Below are 19911 nucleotides of genomic sequence, written 5' to 3' on the forward strand. Positions count from 1 at the left end.
CAACATCATCAAGTATCCAACTGGTAGGTTTTATTTATTCATTTATAATTTAATTTATTTACATTATTCATTTACTGATATTTACTTAAGGAAGTTCCACGGCTTTAATCAAGACGGAATTTGGGTTTTTTTTGCACTCCTCTTTAATGAGCATCTCTCCTTCCCTTGGGAAAGCCTCAGCCAGTTCCTGGGAATCAGCACTACCACGCTGGGATCACGAGGATGAGCCAGTCGGAAACCGACACGGAATTAAACTCCGAGGCAGGAGCTGAGCTTTTCTTTTTTTGTGTGTGGAAATAACAGCACAAACAATGCTTACACACACAAAACCCCTCAATATTTTACGCGGATCCCTTTCAGGCAGGAGGAAACCAAAAAAGAACTCGATGGGCACGACCAGAGCGACGTTTCAGCCCAAATTAGTTGCTCATAACCTCAATAAACTATTTTTGTTTTCTGAATTTTCAGCAGTTTTCTCCTGCCTAGAAGTGAACAAAGTCTAGCAGGGAAGTCAGGGCAACTTTCCTTTGTGGAAAAGCAACAATTCCAAGGCAAGGAAAAGAGGGCAGAATCTCAAAGTTTGGGTCAAAGCTGCTCCTTGCAAGCAAAAGGGAGTTGGAAATGGGTGCTCTTTAGGGCTCTTCCAAACCCAAACCATTCCATGACTCTGGATGAGGTCTCCAAAATCCCTTCAGACCTTCCTGATTTTCCACCACGTTGGGAACACCCCAACGTGAGCTTGATACAAACCCACCAGGTAAAGGAAAAGGGATTTTCCTATAATTTCCTCTGCCCAGCAATCCCATAAAAGAGTGACTTGGATTTCCCTCATCTGTAGATTCCTGGACCCCCGTTTCCAGGAGGAGATTTCCAGGAGGGCATTCCAAAATGCCAAGAAAACTGAGCCACGCCGTGGATTTTGTCCCTGCATTATCAGTTACCTTTTGGGCACGGCTGAGAAGTTTCAGCGGGGCGAAGAGGCACGGAAATAAAAGAGAAATCAAAGGTTGAGAGGGTTTTACACAGCTAGAGACAGGGGGAGTGGTCACAAACTAAAGAGATTGATTGGGATGTTGGGAAAAAATTCCTGGCTGGGAGAGTGGGGAGGGGCTGGGCTGGAATTCCCAGAGCAGCTGTGGCTGTCCCTGGATCCCGGGAAGTGCCCAAGGCCAGGTTGGACATCGGGCTTGGAGCAGCCTGGGAGAGTGGGAGGTGTCCCTGCCATGGCAGCAGTGGTTGGAATCATCTCTAAAGCCACTTCCCACCCAAACCATTCCAGGATTCTCTGATTACCCAGCAAAACAGGGGGAATGCTGCTGCAAGACCCTTCTCAGCAGGTTTTTTTTTGGGAACGCCACCAGCACAGGGAGCTCCAAAAGGAGCAGCAAACGTGCAGATAAATCTGCAACTGTTCCCTGAGACTCAGCAAAGTGCCAGCCCGGCTCCGAAGAGGCCCCAAAGAACGAGGATGTGATCAAACAGCCCGAGATGAAACAGCTTTTGTCCTCAAACTCCTCACAAACAGCGCCTGCCCTCCCTCATTAATTATGTTTTCAAAGTGATAAAATGCAGTTCAGGATCTCTGAATAAGCAAGGCCTATTTGCATTCATCAGGTTTGTTGGGTTTTTTTTTTCTCCCCACCCTCTCCCTGACTGACCCCAAATTTTCCTTTAATGCCTTAGAACATTCCCGCCTCCCCGTTCCCAATGGCTGGAACGCCACCACTAAACACATCAAGCCCTGCACCACTTCCTGCACCGATTTTAGGCTTTGACACGAGAATTATGGACCCCTGCCTGCTTCCCAAGCGGATGCAGGACACGGGGAACGCTCGGATTTCTGACGGTTCTGTCCGGGTTTAACCTGCCACATGGAGCAGCAAAACTCCAAATTCCTGATTTTAACCTTCTCGGAGCAGCCAGGAGCCCCCTGAGGCTCCTTCTGTGCCCTCCTCAGAGGAGGTTTGGGGTTATTTTCGTTGTTCCCCTGCACTTTTTACCAGCGATTTTGTTTTGTCCCGTTCACAGTGAACGAGAGGAGAACTTCACCCGAGCAGGTGTGGAGCACTGCACGGTCTTGGGGCAGATGTTGGAGGTTGGAGAGCTCGGAATCCAGCCTGGCCCTCGTTCCTGAGCACCCAGAACGGGAAATTTCCCATATTCCAATACTTTTGTGCCCAGACCCACCTCACTTCAAGGTTCCTCCAAAACCACCGGGAATTCTGTGGTCTCCTGGATCTCAATGTGAGCTCGGTCAGAGGAGCCAGGAAACCTTTCCTGGTGTCCAGGTGTTCCCGATCCCTTCCAGTTTCCTTCTCACGTGTGGGAAAGAGAGTTTGTGATCCTGGGAAGGATTCTCCACTTAATTTTTAGGGACAGTGGACTACAGAGCAAGGAAATGGCCAAAGATCCCAGAATTCCAGGACTGATTGGGTTGGAAAGGACCTTGACGATCACCCAGTCCCGACCCATGAACAGGGACAACTTCCACTATCCCGGGTTGCTCCAAGGTCCATCCAACCTGGCCAAACCATCCTGGAATGATGTGATAGTGGACAAAACAACAAAATCTTCCCCAGCACCTCACATGGGAAGAGCCCTGTAGTCCATATTTATTTTTTTATCTGGAATTCCAGCCTAAACGGATCCATTTACTGCCCCAAACCCTCATTTCCAATGGATAAAAACCCACAGAAATCCTTCCCTGCTGTCTCGGCAGTAACTTTCCCACCGCTGTCAAATCAAGAGAAGGAAAATCCAAGCTTTTATCCCAAGCTCGGAAGAGACACCGAATCTTTGTTTATTTTGGCTGTGGGCAACAAAGTTGGGTCTGTCTTCAACATTCTCCAGGATTCCCGTAAACTCCATCATCCAAACAATTTAACGACTGTCCAAAAGACCTTTTTCATTGGTGATTATCCCAGTGTGGCCGTTAAACTTCATTCTTTAAATGAAAATACAATTTTGACGTTCTGTGGATAAAGAACAGGGAAAACTCGGATTTGCTGTTGCCAAAAATTTGCATTTGCTGTCATGGACCAGGAAAACATGGGAGAGGGAAATTAATGAAGAGGAAATTGCGGAGAGGCTTAATTGTAAAACTGAATTAGGAATAGAAGAGCAAAACCACACCCCAAATAACAGAGTTTGTGAATTTCAGCTCCACGTAATCAAAGCGTAGCACGGAATTCCAGAATGATTTGGGTTGGAAGAGTCCATAAATCCCATCCAATCCCACCCCTGCCATGGCCACACCTCCCACTGTCCCAGGCTGCTCCAAGCCCAATGTCCAGCTTGGCCTTGGGCAGTGCCAGGGATCCAGGGGCAGCCACAGCAAATCTGGGAATTCCAGCCCAGCCAGGAATTCCCAATTCCCAATCTCCCATCCATCCCTGCCCTCTGGCAGTGGAAGCCATTCCCTGTGTCCTGTCCCTCCATCCCTTGTCCCCAGCCCCTCTCCAGCTCTCCTGGAGCCCCTTCAGGCCCTGCCAGGGGCTCTGAGCTCTCCCTGGAGCCTTCTCCTCTCCAGGGGAACATTCCCAGCTCTCAGAGCAGCTCCAGCCCTGGGAGCGGCTCCGTGGCCTCCTCCAACACATCCCAAAACCTTCCTTGTCCTGAGAAGCTCAATTCCGGTCATAAGGACCAGTCTGGGTTGTAAGGAAATCAAAAATAATTCAAAAACCATTAAAAAATAGAGCAATGAAATAAACAGTCCAAGTTTTCAGGGAGAACACTCCAACTTGGATCACTCTCATAATTCAAATTCCTTAAACTGGGCATTTAGAACCATGGAATTGTTCAGGTTGGAAAAGTCCTCTGAGATCACCAAGTCCAACCACCAACCAGTACCACCCACTGTGGGCACGATTCCAGGGATTGTGACTCCATCCCACCCCTGAGCAGCCTCTTCCAACGGTTCCCAATCCATGAGGAAAAGGCTCTGGGACAACTGAGAAAATGCCGCTTCCCGACAGCTCCCTTCGCATCCCAAGACAGGCTTTAAGCAAATTCCTGCTAAAAAAAAAAGCGCCACGTTCCCAACGTTTCAGCACGAGCTCGTTCTGCTCCCGTCAACACAGCTCGAGATGGAAGTTTTTGAAATCCTGAACTTCCACCAGCTCCCCGAACAATTAAGATGTCAAACGTCTTCTCCTCAAGCATCTCCAAACTTTTAAATATCAAGTAATTATTTGGCACTTCCAAGGCCCGATGCATTCCCACTTCCAATTTAAATGCAAATCCCACGGAGAGACTTCAGGTTTTTTTGTCTCTACTTTTAGAAACCGCTGCTAATTTTGCAAAGGAAAGGATTTTTTTTATTTAAATTTTTTTATTCCCGTTTCTTTTTTTTCCGTGCGCTCGGCTTAATTAGCTCCCATCTCCTTCGGAGCTGCTCTGTTGAAGGAGGGGGAGGTTTGGATTCCTTTGGATGATGAAAATTTCAGTTTACAACTTGCTCCAAATCTGATCCGTTAAAGAGATGAAGGTGAGATCAAAGGGGGAGAAGCTCAGCGTGGTTTCTCTTTTAACGGCTTTTAGAAGGAAAGATTCCGCGGAAATCGGCGGCAGCGGAAGAAATTGGGGGTTGGGAATAGGTGATCTCTAAGATCTCTTCCAGCACAAACCATTCCACAATTCCAAGAATTATCCAGGTGGAATTGAGCGAGGAGGTTCCATCTCTGATCTCCAGCTCACACCCGGTTTTCCAAGGACTGAAGACCTCCAGACATGGAAATTCCATAACCTCCCACCCTCGGCTCCCAGGAAAAACCAGGAGCTATCCCAGTGGTGTCACTGGGTTTGGAGACAGAAATTGCTTTGCCCTTCCCGTTTTTCCTGATGGAAAAATGCTTCCTCCCTGATTTTAAGGGAATACAGATGACGGATCATGGATGAGATCCCGACACGTTCACATGAGGGTGAAATTCCAAAAACTGCAGGGGTTTGACCAAGCAGAAACAGGGACAACTTAAGCAGACGGGATTGTGTTACTTTTAAAACCCCAAGCCGAAGAAAAAGGGGAGGAAAAGCCAAAATGTTTCCTAAACTCCAAAATCCCAGCTTGCCAAGACATGGATGTGTGGCTGGAGCAGTGGACTGGGGCTGCGCCATCCCACAAGAAAATGGGAATTCTGGCGTCCAGTCACAAGCCAGACAAGGATTGGGATATGAATGAAACCTTTCAGAGAAGCTGTCACAACCCCCAGTGGGCTCTGCACTTGCCAAACAAATTTTAAATCCTTGGAATGTTGCAGCTGGATGTTTTCCAGAGCCTTTAGAAAGTTTAAAACTTGTGCCAAAGCTGTCCCCGCCCCCTTAAAAAAAAAAAAAAGCCTTGCTGAGTTTTCCTGCCCCAAAGTGATCCATTGGAATTCTTCCCTCTTTTTTTTGTACATGAAACTCTGCCATTCTCCCACTCCCAGAGAAACCCCCCATTCCCAAGGTTTCCACACTGGATTATCCCTATTCCTGCTTTTTGGGGTGGCTCAGAAGTTTTGCTGGAGTTCAGGATTTCCTTAGAACCTGGATTTCTTCCATGGGATACATTTCTCTTCTGCACTTTTTCTCCCACTCTTAAATAACTCAACACTATACCATGATCCTATAAAAATTCCCAACATTTTTATCATACTGGGCAGAGACCTAAAATCCCAGTCCCAGTTGCTTGATGCAGCAGGAAAAGTCTTAAAACACATTTCAAGGGCAGCAAAGCACCTCGGGAACATCAGAAGGAACCACTGTGAACTCATCCTTCTCCTCTTGGTTTCCTTCCCATCCAAGAAGAGAAAAAAACTTGGATAGATTCAATTTTTTTTCTCTGCCAAAAAGAAAATGTTGGTAAAAGTACCCAGACCTCGTCGTGTGTTATCAGCCAGGACCTCAAACAATAGTGAAGTACAGCACAAACTCTGCCAAAACAATAATCAGCTTTAGTAATTAATAACTTCTGCCAATCAAGAGTAAGAATAACATTTATCCTTGTCTCCAGTGGAATCCCGGGATCACTGAGGCTGGAAAAGAGCTCCAAGGTCACCGAGTCCCAGCTGTGCCTGGTCCCCACCCTGTCCCCAGCCCAGAGCTCCGAGTGCCACCTCCAGGAATTCCTGGGACACCTCCAGGGATGGGCACTCCAAACCTCCCTGGCCACTTCCAAGCCCTGAGCTCTCTTTCCATGGGGAAATTCCTGCTGCTCTCCACCCTGAGCCTCCCCTGGCCCAGCCTGAGGCCGTTCCCTCTGCTCCTGTCCCTGTTCCCTGGGAATCATCCCCTCTCCTGTCAGGGACTTGTGCAGAGCCACAAGGTTCCCCCTGAGCCTCCTTTTCTCCAGGCTCAGCCCTTCCCCAGCTCCCTCAGGAATTCTCCAGCCCATTCCCAGCTCCCTCAGGAATTCTCCAGCCCATTCCCAGCTCCGTTCCCTTCCCTGGACACGCTCCAGCCCCTCCATGTCCTTCCTGAACTCTGGGGTCCAGAACTGGACACAGCCCTCGAGGTGCTCCAGCAGTTCCAGCGCAAGGGACAATCAGGACAATCACTTCCCTGCTCCTGCTGCCATACAATTCCCGATCCAATCCAGGTGCCTTTGGCCTCTTTCCCACCTGGCCACACCTGGGCTCACATCCAGCCGCGGTCCCCAGCACGCCCAGGGCAAAACGGAGAAAAAAATGTGTCCACCTGAGGACAAGGAGAGGGATCAGAGGAATCCCAGCTCCTGGAATCCCTTCTGATAAATCCTTCCAGACACACGTGGTGCCCAACAGGCTCCTCGTGATGTCCTCCGGAGCAGCAAACTCCCTTCAAAATCAAATTCCTGCTCACAAAAATCCCAGGAAGTCCTAATGGAAGGGCAGAAGGATCAATAAACCATCTCCGTTTTTATGGGAGAGTTTTTATGAACTCATCCATGGCCCTCCAGCCTGGGAAGATCTCAGAGGCCGGAGCCTGTGGAAGATAATAAAAATAAATGGATTTATCCAATTCCAAAGCTCCACTTTTCCCCACATTCATTCCCAGAGCTGTGAACTTTTAGGGGGCACGCTGGGAATTTATGGATGTCGGAACACTCTGGATGAGGAGGTCGGGTTTGCTTGGTTGAAACCTTTTGGAATCCCACCACCGAGGACATTTCTCCGTGGAGAAGATGTCTGCGGATATTCACCAAGGCCTTTGGGATTCTCCAGCCAGGAAATAAGATGGAAAATCAGAATTATTAAAGCTGGAAAAGCCCTCGGAGATCACCGATCCGAGGTGTTATCCCAGCACGGCCAAGACCACCATGGACCCATATCCCTAAATTTATTCCATTCTCCTGCTCGCTGGGAGCTTTTCCCAGGATACAGAGTGGAAAAAATGGATGGAAAAAAAAAACCACCTCCTGCTCCAATTTCATGGAAAATCCAGCATTTTAGGGTTTTAGAATTCCCAACCCACCCCAGATAATTCCACACGTGCCAGGCCCCCATCCCTAAACTTATTCCATTCTTCCACTTGCTGGGAGTTTTTCCCAGAATACAAAGAGGCAAAAAAAAAAAAAAAAAAAAAAAGGCTCTTCTGCCAATTCCATGGGATTTTAGCATTCCCAACCAGTCCCAGATGATTCCAGGCAGTGATCACGCATGCCAGACCCATATCCCAGAATTTATTCAATTCTGCTTCCTGGGAGCCCTTCCCAGGACACAGAGAGGAAAGAAAGAATGGAAAAAAAGCCCCTAGGGCCAGTTTCAAGGAAAACCCAACATTTTAGGGTATTAGAATTCCCAACCAATCCCAAAAGATTCCAGGCAGTGACCACAAGTCCAGATGCACCACTGCTCACCCTCCTGCCGGGAGTGACCTGCTGGGTGACAACTATCACTGCTGCCACCAAACCCCAGTTCCGGCTCTGGGATAAAATTCCAGAGCCTTTCCCGTGTCCCGGTGCTCAGCAGCTCATGGGGGACCCGCCCACTTCTCAGTTGATGGAATTTGGGATCATTCCAGAGGTGCGGAAATCCAACCGGCCTTTATTTTATCCTTCACTCCCCTAAACCCCGAGGGGAATTCCTAAAAGAAGCTTTGGGATAAAGAACAGGAAAGCAGAAGGAAGGCAGGTGCAGAGAAGAAAATCCTGGGATTTTCATTTAATTTAAAAAGCCACAAAAGTTCATTAATTTCCCCACGTGAGCTGCCTCCTTCTATTTTTATTCTCTAATTTTTTTTTTTTAGCAGCCACTCCTACAGTTCACACACGGTTTTTAAAGGGATAATCCAGAGGTACTTCCAGCAATCCCGGCCTTGAAAGGGATTTCCCTGGAGTGCTTTTTGTTCAGGAAGATCTTTTGTGCTGCTGTCGAGCACGGTCATTATTTCCTATTTCAGCTGACAGGGAATCCCACCCCTCGGAAAAATTAACTCCGAGGATGAGGTTTCCACTTCCCAGAAGGTGAGAGTCACACAGGCAGCGTCAAATGGAATTAAAAAGTGTGCTGCTGTTACAAGGGGAAAGAAGAAGGGATCCGGTAAAAGACGGGAATGGGAGAAGTTGCTCAGGAGGGAATAAATGGAGCGGGATGTCTAGGAATAGGACGGAGTCCCCATTCCTGCAGGGATTTAAATCCCTGTGGATGTGGCACCTGGGGACGTGGGGCAGTGGTGGCCTTGGCAGGGCTGCGGGATGGCTGGACTCGGTCATGGAGGACTTTTCCAACCTCGGCAGTTCTGTGGTTCCATGATTTTCACACAGCCTGGCACCCTTCCCAACTCTCAGTGCTCTTGACTTTAAGCCCTGGAAAACATTTCCGTGGCTCTCCCTGTGTCCTTCAAGGATCTTATCCAGCATTTTCTTCTCTCACTGGGTGGAGGAGCCACCTTGGAATCAGAGAATCCTGGAATGGTTGGGGTGGAAGGGACCATAAATCCCATCCCATTCCCACTCCTGCCATGGCTGGGACACCTCCCACTGTCCCAGGCTGCTCCAAGCCCCAGTGTCCAACCCGGCCTTGGGCACTTCCAGGGATCCAGAGGCAGCCACAGCAAATCTGGGAATTCCAGCCCAGCCAGGAATTCCTTCCCAAAATCCCAACATCCCAACTAAATTTCTCCTCTTCCAGCTTTGAAGCCATTCCCTGTGTCCTGTCCCTCCATCCCTTGTCCCCAGTCCCTCTCCAGCTCTCCTGGAGCCCCTTCAGGCCCTGCAAGGATCTCCCTGGATCCTTCCCTTCTCCAGGTGAACATTCCTAACTCTCCCAGTTTGGTTCCAGAGCAGCTCCAGCCCCGGGAGCAGCTCCGTGGCCTCCTCCAACAAATCCGTACTTTCTTTGTCCCAAGTCCCTCTCCACCTTTAAGTCGGGTACGGGTCGCCAGCAGCCACAAACATCGGAACACATCCAGAAAAAATTCATGGAGATGCTTCGATCATGGAATGAAGCGGAGACAACAAAGGGACACTCGGATAAAGACACTGAAATTTGTACAACCTGATGTACAGCCTGCAGCTCACTCCTAATTCCCAAAATTCCCAGAAAATTCCCAGAAAATTCACAGAAAATTCCCAGAAAATTCACAGAAAATTCCCATGAAATCCTATGACCAGGTGCAGTGGGAGCAGGCAGCACAGGTTGAAGGGGAAGATGTTGATCTCAGAGAGAAGTGATTAAATTTAGAGAAATTTCAAGGAAAAACATTTCCTCGGAGCCCTGCTGGTGCTTTGAGGGAACCGAACACTTATTTCTGGGTCACCCTGGGGGATTATTGCCGAATCCAGGGATTCAGGGTGCACTTGACACGGGATGGGAACTCCATTTGCCAAATGCTTCTCCTGCCTGGCTCGGGAGTTTCTATTTCCAGCAAATTCTCTCCTCTCCTCAGCTGCTGTGTGAAAATCCTGACCCACAACAGCAAAATGAGCCAACGTGAGAGAGAAATGAGTCAAAATGCTGAGAAATAAACACACAAAGTCAATCCAAACTCTGCTTTCCTCTCATATATCACTCCCCAGCTCAGCACCGCTTACAGCAAAAATAAATCCAAGACTGGAATGGAGATATATATATTTTTTTTTTTCCTACTAAAGGAGAGATTTTTTTTTCCCATTTAACAGAAATAATAAAGGGGAAATGATAAAACCGGGGCTAGGAGGGAGCTGAGCCTCATTTATTTGATGTGTTCTTCTCGTCGTGGTCGCTTCTCAGCATTAACAGGGACACAGAGCAGAGAGGGAAAAGGAAAAACACCTCGAGGGTTTTAATGAGACTTTGTTCAACACCTTGCAGCTCCCAGGCATCATCTTCTATAAATAAAAACGTGAGGGGATAATGTTATTATTTTTATGATGGTGCCATGACTCATGGAGTTTGTGTCTGCAGGGATTTAGGGATGTGGCTGGTGCTGTCTGCTGGGTCAATTGAAACATTGAGGTTTCTTTCCACACCGAGTTCTTCCTCTCCTTTTCCTTATCCCAAGCTGTTTTTCACTCCCAGATCCCGTTCCCCACCTCATCCCCATGTAAATCCCAGCAAATTAATGTCCCTGAGCCAAGGAATGACAACAAAACCAAATGTCAGAAATCCAAAATCAACCACAACATTCCAAATAAATCCGTGCCTGTCTCCTGATCCAATCCAGGCTGATCCAATGCTCCCACCCTGACCCCCAGGACAGAAATAGCTCCTAATTCCTCATCCTGTCGCAGAGGAGGAGAAGTTGGGGAATAAGAAGTGAGCAGGGGTTGTGGCTCCCATGAAATATTCCCACATTGGCTCTACATCCATCAGTTTTTCCCGAGTCTGATTAATCCCAGGTTATTCTTTCAAGTTCTTATAGCTTGGAGCTTATGGTTCACCGCCATTCCCAGATTAAAATTGTGGAAAATGAGTTTCAGATGAAGCGTTTGTTTCAGGGAGGTGAATCCTCTCTGACGACACCAGTCAGCCAGCCCAGCTCTGTATCCAAACCAACTGCCTGTGTCCCAGGAATTTTCCAGAAGGGAATAAACGAGCAGGGAAATATTCCCTCCAGCTGGGAGCGACTGTTGTGCAAGACAGTTTTCAGACCCTGATATTTCCTGGAATGGAGGTGCAGGGATCAATCCAAAGCTCCCCACCACGGAGGACATTCCCAGCCCTAATTTCAGTGACAGCTTCAGACAGGGAGGAAGGAAGAGGTGAAGCAGGCAATGGGAACTCCAGGAGTTCGGGATGCATCCAAGGCCTTTGGTGATCATTTCATAGAATCACGGAATATCCTGTGTTGGAAGGGACCCACAGGGATCATCCCAGCCCCTGTCCCTGTGCAGACCCTCCAACAACCCCTCCCTGGGCATCCCTGGAGGGCTGTCCAAGCTCTCCTGGAGCTCTGGCAGCCTCGGGAATGTCACCATTCCCTGGGGAGCTGTTCCGGTTCTTATCCCACCTCTGGGGGAAGAACCTTTCCCTGATCTCCATCCTGAGCCTCTCTGGCCCAGCTCCAGCCCCTCCCTGGGTCCTGTCTGTGGTCACAGGGACCACAAACCACAGCTGCTCCTCAGGAGGATGCTGAAGGTCTCCCCTCAGTCCTCTCCAGGCTGAACAAACCGATTTCTCTCCACCTCGCATGGAAAAGCTGCTGCATCTCCCCAACACAAAAAGGCACCGAACCACCCCTTGCTCCACCTCAGGGCTTCGATCCCGGCACAAGAACTCTGGAAGTCTTGGAAACCCACACTTGTTCATCCCATAACTGATTGGAAATGCCCGGAAATCCCGGCATGAGGGAATCATCAAGGCTGAAAGAGACCTTCAAGATTTAGTCCAACTGGGACCATTTGGAAACGGAGGACACCCCCTCTGTTGAATATTGAATGTTGAAAATTGAATGTTTAATATTGAACGTTAAATCTTGAGCACTGAACGTTGAACATTGAACATTGACCATTGAACATTGAACACTGAACGTTGAACATCGAACCTTGAACACTGAACATCGAACATTGACCATTGATCATTGAACCTTGAACACCGAACATTGAACGTTGAACATTGACCATCAAATCTTGAACACTGAATGTTGAACGTTGAACGTTGAATGTTGAACGTTCAATGCTGAACATCTAACACCAAACATCAAACCTTGAATGTCGCTGTCCCGCTAGATTAGGACCGGAATAAACTTCCAGGAGAAAAGCCCACGGTTTCCCAACTGGACCCACCTCTGACGATGATGTTGGTGGACTTCTTGGCGGGGTTGCCGACGTTGTTGTTGGCGATGCAGCTGTAGGTGCCGGAATCCTCGGAGGTGACGGCGGGAATGGTCAGAGTGCCCCCGTTCAGGACGGTCTTGTCGGGCAGGACCCCCGCAGACCTCACCCAGGTCAGGCTGGGCGCCGGCTCCCCGCCGGTGGTCACACACACCAAGGTGATGGCTTCTCCAGGGTTCACCACGATGGGGTCGTCCACCAGGAGCTTGATGGAAGGGGATGCTGCAAAGCAACGGGAATCGGAGAGTCAGGGAATGGTTGGGATGGAAGGGATCTCAAAGATGATCCCATTCCACCCCTGCCATGGGCAGGGACACCTTCCACTATCCCAGGTTGTTCCAACCCCAATATCCAACCAGGCCTTGGGCACTTCCAGAGATCCAGGGGCAGCCACAACTTCTCTGGGCATGGCTAGGGATGGATGGATGGATAGATGGATGGATGGATGGATGGATGGATGGATGGATGGATGGATGGGTGGATGGATGGATGGATGGACGGATTTATGGATGGACGGACGGATGGATGGATGGATGGACGGACGGACGGACGGACGGATGGATGGATGGATGGATGGATGGATGGATGGATGGATGGATGGGTGGATGGATGGATGGATGGACGGATTTATGGATGGACGGACGGATGGATGGATGGATGGACGGACGGACGGACGGACGGATGGATGGATGGATGGATGGATGGATGGATGGATGGACGGACAGCCCTGCAGCCACATCTAGGATGGAATATGTCATGTGTGGGACAGGTGCCAGCACACTGGATTGGAAACCTTGGGAAAAGGGATTAGTAAAGTTAGTAAATTCCCACATCCTTGGATGGGAAGCCTGTTCCCATCAAGTCAGATCCTGCCACTCATCCATCCCTCTTCATCCGCCTTATTCCCAGTGAATTCCTGGGAACTTGGCTGCCAGCTGGGATGAATCCCTGGAGTTTGAATCCATAGAGGCATCTCCCTTGGGCCATCATCTCTTTGCACATGGAGAGAATGAACAACCCAGGACAAAGGCAAATTCCCCTCTCTGGAATGTGCAACCTGCAGCTCACACCTAATTCCCATAATTCCCATAAAATCCCCATAAAATTCCCATAAAATTCCCATAAAATCCTGTGACCAGGTGCAGTGGGAGCAGCCATCACAGGCTGATGGGGAGATGCTGCTGATCTTGGGAAGAAGGGATTAAATTCAGTTCTCTTTTCTTGTCTCTCCTTTTCCATTAAATATTTCCATGTGGTAGGAGCAAATGCTAAATAATATAAATAGCATTAATATTAATAATAGAAATACAAATGATATTAATATATAAACACTAGAATTATAAATATAAATATAAATATAAATATAAATATAAATATAAATATAAATATAAATATAAATATAAATATAATTTATTCTAAATATAAACATGAATGTGAATATTAATATAATCCCACTCTGAGCTGTGACATCCTGTGCCCCCTGTGGTGAGGGATCCACCCTTGCTGGATCCAGGCTTTGCTCCAAGGAATCCCTTAAGCTGCATAAATGATGAACCAATGAATAAATATCCATTGCTAGGCCAGTAGAAGCAGCAATTCCAAAAAAAGAAAAAAAAAAAACAGGAATGAAGGTGAAGGATTGACATTCTGGGCCAAGAATGCCAGCAGAAGCGGTAATAAAAAAGGAAAGGCAATAAAAATGTTACATTCCAAAATCACATCCTCATCCTTGTTATTACACGGAGCTATTCCCGGGTGTCCTGCTTTAGATGGGAATCTTATTTCAATATTAAAGGAATACAAACCAAGCACTAGAGGCAAATACGAGAATCAGCCATAAAATCAGAGTTTGCTTTATCTGGGCTTCGCCCAGGAGGAATTTGCTTTGTCTGCATCTGGAAACAGGAACAAAAAAATGGGAAGAGCTTCCTTTGTACCTGTCCTGGCACTGGGAGAACTGGGAACATCATGGAATATCCTGAGTGGGAAGGGATCATTGATCCAGCTCCAGGCCCTGCACAGACTCCCCAGATCCCACCCTGGTCATCCCTGGAGTGCTGTCCAAACGCTCCTGGAGCTCTGGCAGCCTCGGAGATGTCACCATTCCCTGGGGATCCTGGGCAGTGCCCACCACCCTCTGGAGTAACAGAACTTTTCCCTGCTGTCCATCCTATCCCTCCTTGACACAGCTCCAGCCACTCCCTCAGTCCAGTCCTTGGTCACCAGGAGGAAACTCCTTAGGAGAGCAGAGATTCACAATCCAAGCCCTCTCCTCCAGTTCCTCCCGGTTTTGGACTCCTCAAACCCTTCCCAGCACGAATTCCTGGATCAGGCAATTTAAAACCAAAGGAATTGGGCTCATGGCTAGAATTTCAGACCCCAAACCAGTCAGCTCTGCCAGCTGTGCTGGGGCCTCTTTGCTCACGTCCCCTGAGCTCTTCTTCTTCCATCAGCTGATGTGTCCAGCAAATAATGAATCCCTGATTTGGGATTCCAGCTGGGAAACTCGGAATTGTGCCATGTTCTCTGCTAAAGGAGTCTTGGGGTTTTTTGGGGGGGCGGGGGAAGGTGACAAAAACAGGGATCCAGGTACAACCAGAACCTGTGGGGTCAACACCCAGCTGGCACCTGTTTCCCTCTCCCTTCCTCTCTCCTGGGTTCCATCATTTTTCCTGAACAATTCCAGCAAGGAGCTGCTGTTTGCTCTCGCTTCCCGTCAAATCTCGAGACAGGGAACAAGGGAACCACGGATAACCCTTCAAAACTTGAAGCAAAAGATAAAAGCACCAAGCTGGTGGGGCCATTTCCATAATCCTGCGGATGAAAGGGAGCCCTTTGCCATCCTTCAGGAACAAAGTGGGATGGGATAAAATGTCTGGGACACATCCCTTTCATCCCGGCACTCCAAACAGAAACTACATGGAAATGAGAGTTCGGATACAGCAGTTTCCCTTTATTTACACCACAAGTTAAACTTTCAGCTCTGACCCCAAAAAAGGCAAAGAGAAATCCCTGGATTTCGGCTGCCTCAGCCACGGCAAGCCGGATTTAATCCGAAGAATGTTAAGAAATTCAGGAAGGCTGTTGAGGTTTTCAGCAAATGGGACTCAGTGGGGCAGATAAAGGGTCAAACCCCTCTAATGAAGGGAATATTCACAATATTCCAAATATTCAGGAATGAACCTCTGCGTTGATATTTCTCTGCTGAAGGAGAAAAGAATGGGGAATTATAGCCAGGGCGCGATGACAAATTCCTTGGAGCAGAAGAGCTGGATCTTCCCAGGCTGGGCTGCTCCGGGGTTGCTGCAGAATCCTTCTCTCCCATATTTTCCAAAAATACCCATTAGACAAAAATCTTGGATGGTTTGAGTCAGGGAATGGAGTCAGAGTTGATCTCTTCCTGGGCTGATCTCAATCCCTTCATCCCCCAGCCTGGATTGACCCCAGGGCTGCCAGGTGGAATTAAGGAGTGATGGATTTTATTCGGTTGGGTTCAGTCCTAGTTTGGGAACTTAAGCCTCAGAGCCAGCACAATCCCCCAACACCAAAACTCACGGAGACACGGGCAAGGCTCATGTGTGAAGTCCCACACATTCCCAGAATTCCAGATGCAACATAACCATCCCTGCCAGAAGGAGCCAGGACTAAACGGGGTCTGTGACCACTCTCAAAGCCACTTCCCAAGCCGAGGTCTGTCCTGGATGACTCCCAGGATTGACGAGGGGAACACTGGGCCAGGGAGATTTGTCCAGCAAAACTTCTCCCAGCCCCAATCTCCAACCCAGCAGGGCCTCCTCCAGCCAAATTCCCTGTGGAAACCTTCCTTTGACTCCATTAGGAATAATAAAAATCATTATCAAACAGCAGCAAGCTCTGGGAAACATTCCCAAAACTTGCCTGGAGCACGCTTTCCACACAGAGAGATCCCAGTGGAAGCTGCACACCACGTGGAAGGAGGAGAAAACCCTCCAGGTGAACACTTCTAGAGTTCTAGAACAGTTCCAGTCGTAAAAACTTTGCGTTTAGGCAAATTAAAAGTATTTATCTCACATCCCACTGTTCTCTTCGACTTACTCTCTCTTTTCTCCCATCTCCTTTTCACTGCCTTTAAATCTGCGCACCGCCGGAACGACTCCGTGCCCTGGGGGCTTCTGCATCTCCCCTGCCCTTCGGGAAGCCGGGGTTTCCGAGCGCCAATCCCGCATTTCGGAGTCAGGCTTGTCTTGGCAGGGCACAAAGAGAGCGGCAGAGCCCCTGGGAGCTCCTCCCCGGGCAGAACAAGGCCCTACTGATCCGAGGGGATCCGCCCCGCTCCCATTCACGCCGCAGCTGCAGCCTTGGGAAAGGGGCTCCCATTCAGAGGCTTCCGTGTGGGAGCGCTGCCGCCGCATCCCGGGATTTCAGAGCCGCCCGGGAAGCCGCCGGCGCCGGCGACAAAGCGTTCTCGGAATTACGGCGGGTCACTGCTGCTCCGGGCGCTAACGGGAATTTAAATGGGAATTACATCCGTTTTTGTGGCCTGGAGCTAAAGGCACGTCAGGCACGGCTTGGCAGAGGGATGGAGATTGATTGGGAAATTAATAATTAACGGCTCCGACATAGCCCGGTCCTCACAAGGTGCTAAAGCAGCAGGAAAAACACCCTGGCCTGGATTAATGGCTGGGGCAGGAGTTTCCCAGAGTCAGCACAAACCGAGCACCCCTTAAGTCATCGTTAACATCCACAATTAGATCGGGCTGCCAAGCACTTGGAGCAGAGGAGCTCGGAACGTTCCAGGCCGGATGGGGTTTGGAGCAACCTGATCCGGTGGAATGGGATAATCCTAAAGCAGCGGGAAACACACCCTGGTCTCGATCAATGGCTGCGGTGGGACTGTTGGAGTCCAAGGCATTTGTTTGGTTGCCCTGGAGGGTCAGGGACCTGGGCAGGGGGGTCTGGGACCCCAGCCCAGAGCCCAGAGCTCAGAGAGACACTGGATTTGATCCCAGTCCATGGGAGAGGCTTCTTGCACTGCAGGAAGCATTGCAGGCCACAAGAGTGGGAAAAATAGTAGTTTAGTATATCACAGGGTGAAAAAACAGTGGGTTTGGGATTCTTGGCATTGGAGTGAATGGGGCAAGATGGAGAATTTGGGGCGTTGTCTCCTTCTTCTTCCTTCTTGTTCCCTCACTCCATTTCTGCAGTGACGTTGGCACAAAGTAGTTAGTGAGGATTGGGTCAGAGCAGAGATGACCTTTTTAGTAATAGTGATAGACATTGGTAAGAAATAGTAAATAAAGAATATGTAACAATTAGTATAAAAGATAAGGACAACCCAGCTCAGGGGGAGACGTGAGAAGTCCAAGCCGCAGCAAACATCTGTTGGACTGAGAAAATTGTAAGATAAGAAACAATAAACGAAGTATACAGCCTTGAAAAATCTAAACCTGAAGACTCGGTCTCTTCCTTCAGTTTGGCACAGAGCTTTGCAGAGGGCAAAAAAGACTCTAAAACCACCTGAATGCCGGGGAATTTAAACTCCCACAAAAGGAGCCCCCAACACGGGACTTTCTCAGACTCAGCACAAACCGAGCGCTCCTTAAATCATCGTTAACACTCTTAATTAGACCAACCTAATTAAGGCCAGGAACTTTGGACCAGAGAAGCCATGGCTGCTCGATCCTTGGAATGTTCCAGGCTGGATGGGGTTTGGAGCAACCTGATCCAGTTCCTCCCAGTGGAATGGGATAATCCTAAAGCAGCAGGAAACACACCCTGGTCTTGATCAACGGCTGCGGCAGGACTTTCTCAGACTCAGCACAAACTGAGCGCTCCTTAAATCATTATTAACACTCTTAATTAGACCAGCCTAATTAAGGCCAGGAACTTTGGACCAGAGGAGCTGTGGCTGCTCCATTCTTGGAATGTTCCAGGTTGGATGGAGTTTGGAGCAACCTGATCCGGTGGAATGGGATAATCCTAAAGCAGCAGGAAACACACCCTGGTCTTGATCAATGGCTGCGGCGGGACTTTCTCAGACTCAGCACAAACCAAGCGCTCCTTAAGTCATTGTTAACACCCTTAATTAGACTAGGCTAATTAAGGCCAAGCACTTTGGACAGGAGAAGCTCTGGGGGCTCGATCCTTGGAATGTTCCAGGTTCATGGGGTTTGGAGCAACCTGATCCAGCGGAATGGGACAATCTCAAAGCAGCAGGAAACACACCCTGGTCTCGATCAATGACTGCGGCAGGACTTCCTCAGACTCAGCACAAACCAAGAGCTCCTTAAATCATCGTTAACACTCTTAATTAGACCAGCCTAATTAAGGCCAGGAACTTTGGACCAGAGATGCCGTGGCTGCTCCATCCTTGGAACGTTGGATGGGGTTTGGAGCCACCTGATCCAGTGGAAGGTGTCCCTGCCTGGCAGGGAGTGGAATGGGATAATCCTTAAGGTCCCATCCCACTCGAACCATTTTGGGGATTTATCCAAGGATCTGATGAAGATGTTGAGGGAATTTGAAGGGGTGGAGTCACTGCTGCTGCCCGGGATGGGGAGCTGAGGGCTGGAATCGCACTGGGAGGAAAACCCATCTGTCATTCCTGGAGCAGCCCGAAAAAATCCACTGCCAGCGTGTCATAATTACAGTGAGACAAATAGAGGCGTTTAGGCTGGATGTATGGAATTGAGGAAATGTCACAATTGGCTTTAGGGATTACTGGAAATGCAGAAGAAACCCAATAATTTAATAGCAATATCAAAGCACAGGCAGCAAGTCATGTCCTTGACAAGGCTCTCAGCTGTGATGAATAGAAATGAAAGGACATTATTTCCTCCAGTTTGGGGCGTTATTTGAAAGGCAGAACCGTAGTAATAGAACATAATTGAATTATATTTTTATATCCATTGCTGCGTGTGCATCCATTTCATTTACAGCCGGCATTTCTTGCAGGAACACAAAGCCAATATTCCTAACAAGACACAGAGTGCACAATCCCTTTCCGGGCAGAGGGAAAGGGTTTGAGCTCCCTGCCAGGCTGGGAGCAGCATTCCTGTAAATATTTACTCCAGAGAGTTCAAAGAAGAGCGGATTGGAATTCACAGATTCGGAGTTAGAATCAGAAAATTCCAGAATGGGATTGGGAGGGATCTTAGAGGCCACGCAGTGCCACCCCAGCCATGGCAGGGACACCTCCCACTGTCCCAGGCTGCTCCAACCCCAATGTCCAACCTGGCCTTGGGCACTGCCAGGGATCCAGGGGCAGCCACAGCAAATCTGGGAATTCCAGCCCAGCCCCTTCTCATGCTCCCAGCCAGGAATTCCTTCCGTAAATCCAACTTAAATCTTCCCTCCTTCAGCTCCATTCCCTGTCATCTTCTTCTTTTTTTTTTTTTTTTTCTTTTTTTTTTTTTAATTTATTTTTAATGCTATTTTACAGAGCAAAAAAAACACCTTTTTATTGTTGACTCTACAATAGGGCAGATCCTTTCTTTCCATCATCAGGACTTCAAGAAACCCAAATTACCCCTAGAAGAAATGAACCCAGGGAAAAATATAAAGGAAAAAAATCCTAAAACTGAACAAATGATGAAAATCTCTTTCCTACTTTTTTATGTTTATGCTCTGCTGCTACAGAGAGATCCCAGTGGAAGCTGCACACCACGTGAAAAGAGGAGGAATTTCTCCAGATAAGCAGTTCTGGAGTTCTAGAACTGTTCCGG

At 48.6% G+C, this 19911-nt stretch overlaps 1 protein-coding gene across 1 annotated transcript in view; it reads right to left on the reverse strand.

The window, feature by feature from the left end:
* The window catches only part of MDGA2 (MAM domain containing glycosylphosphatidylinositol anchor 2), a 205854-nt gene that overhangs the window by 73731 nt on the left and 112212 nt on the right, over window positions 1–19911 (reverse strand). The window contains exon 6 of the mRNA XM_040066256.2: window positions 12161–12430. Within this exon, the coding sequence (XP_039922190.1) occupies window positions 12161–12430 (270 nt within the window). The remainder of the gene's footprint in view (window positions 1–12160; window positions 12431–19911) is intronic.

The sequence above is a fragment of the Hirundo rustica genome, chromosome 6, assembly GCF_015227805.2.
Source record: "Hirundo rustica isolate bHirRus1 chromosome 6, bHirRus1.pri.v3, whole genome shotgun sequence".
NCBI lineage: Eukaryota > Metazoa > Chordata > Aves > Passeriformes > Hirundinidae > Hirundo > Hirundo rustica.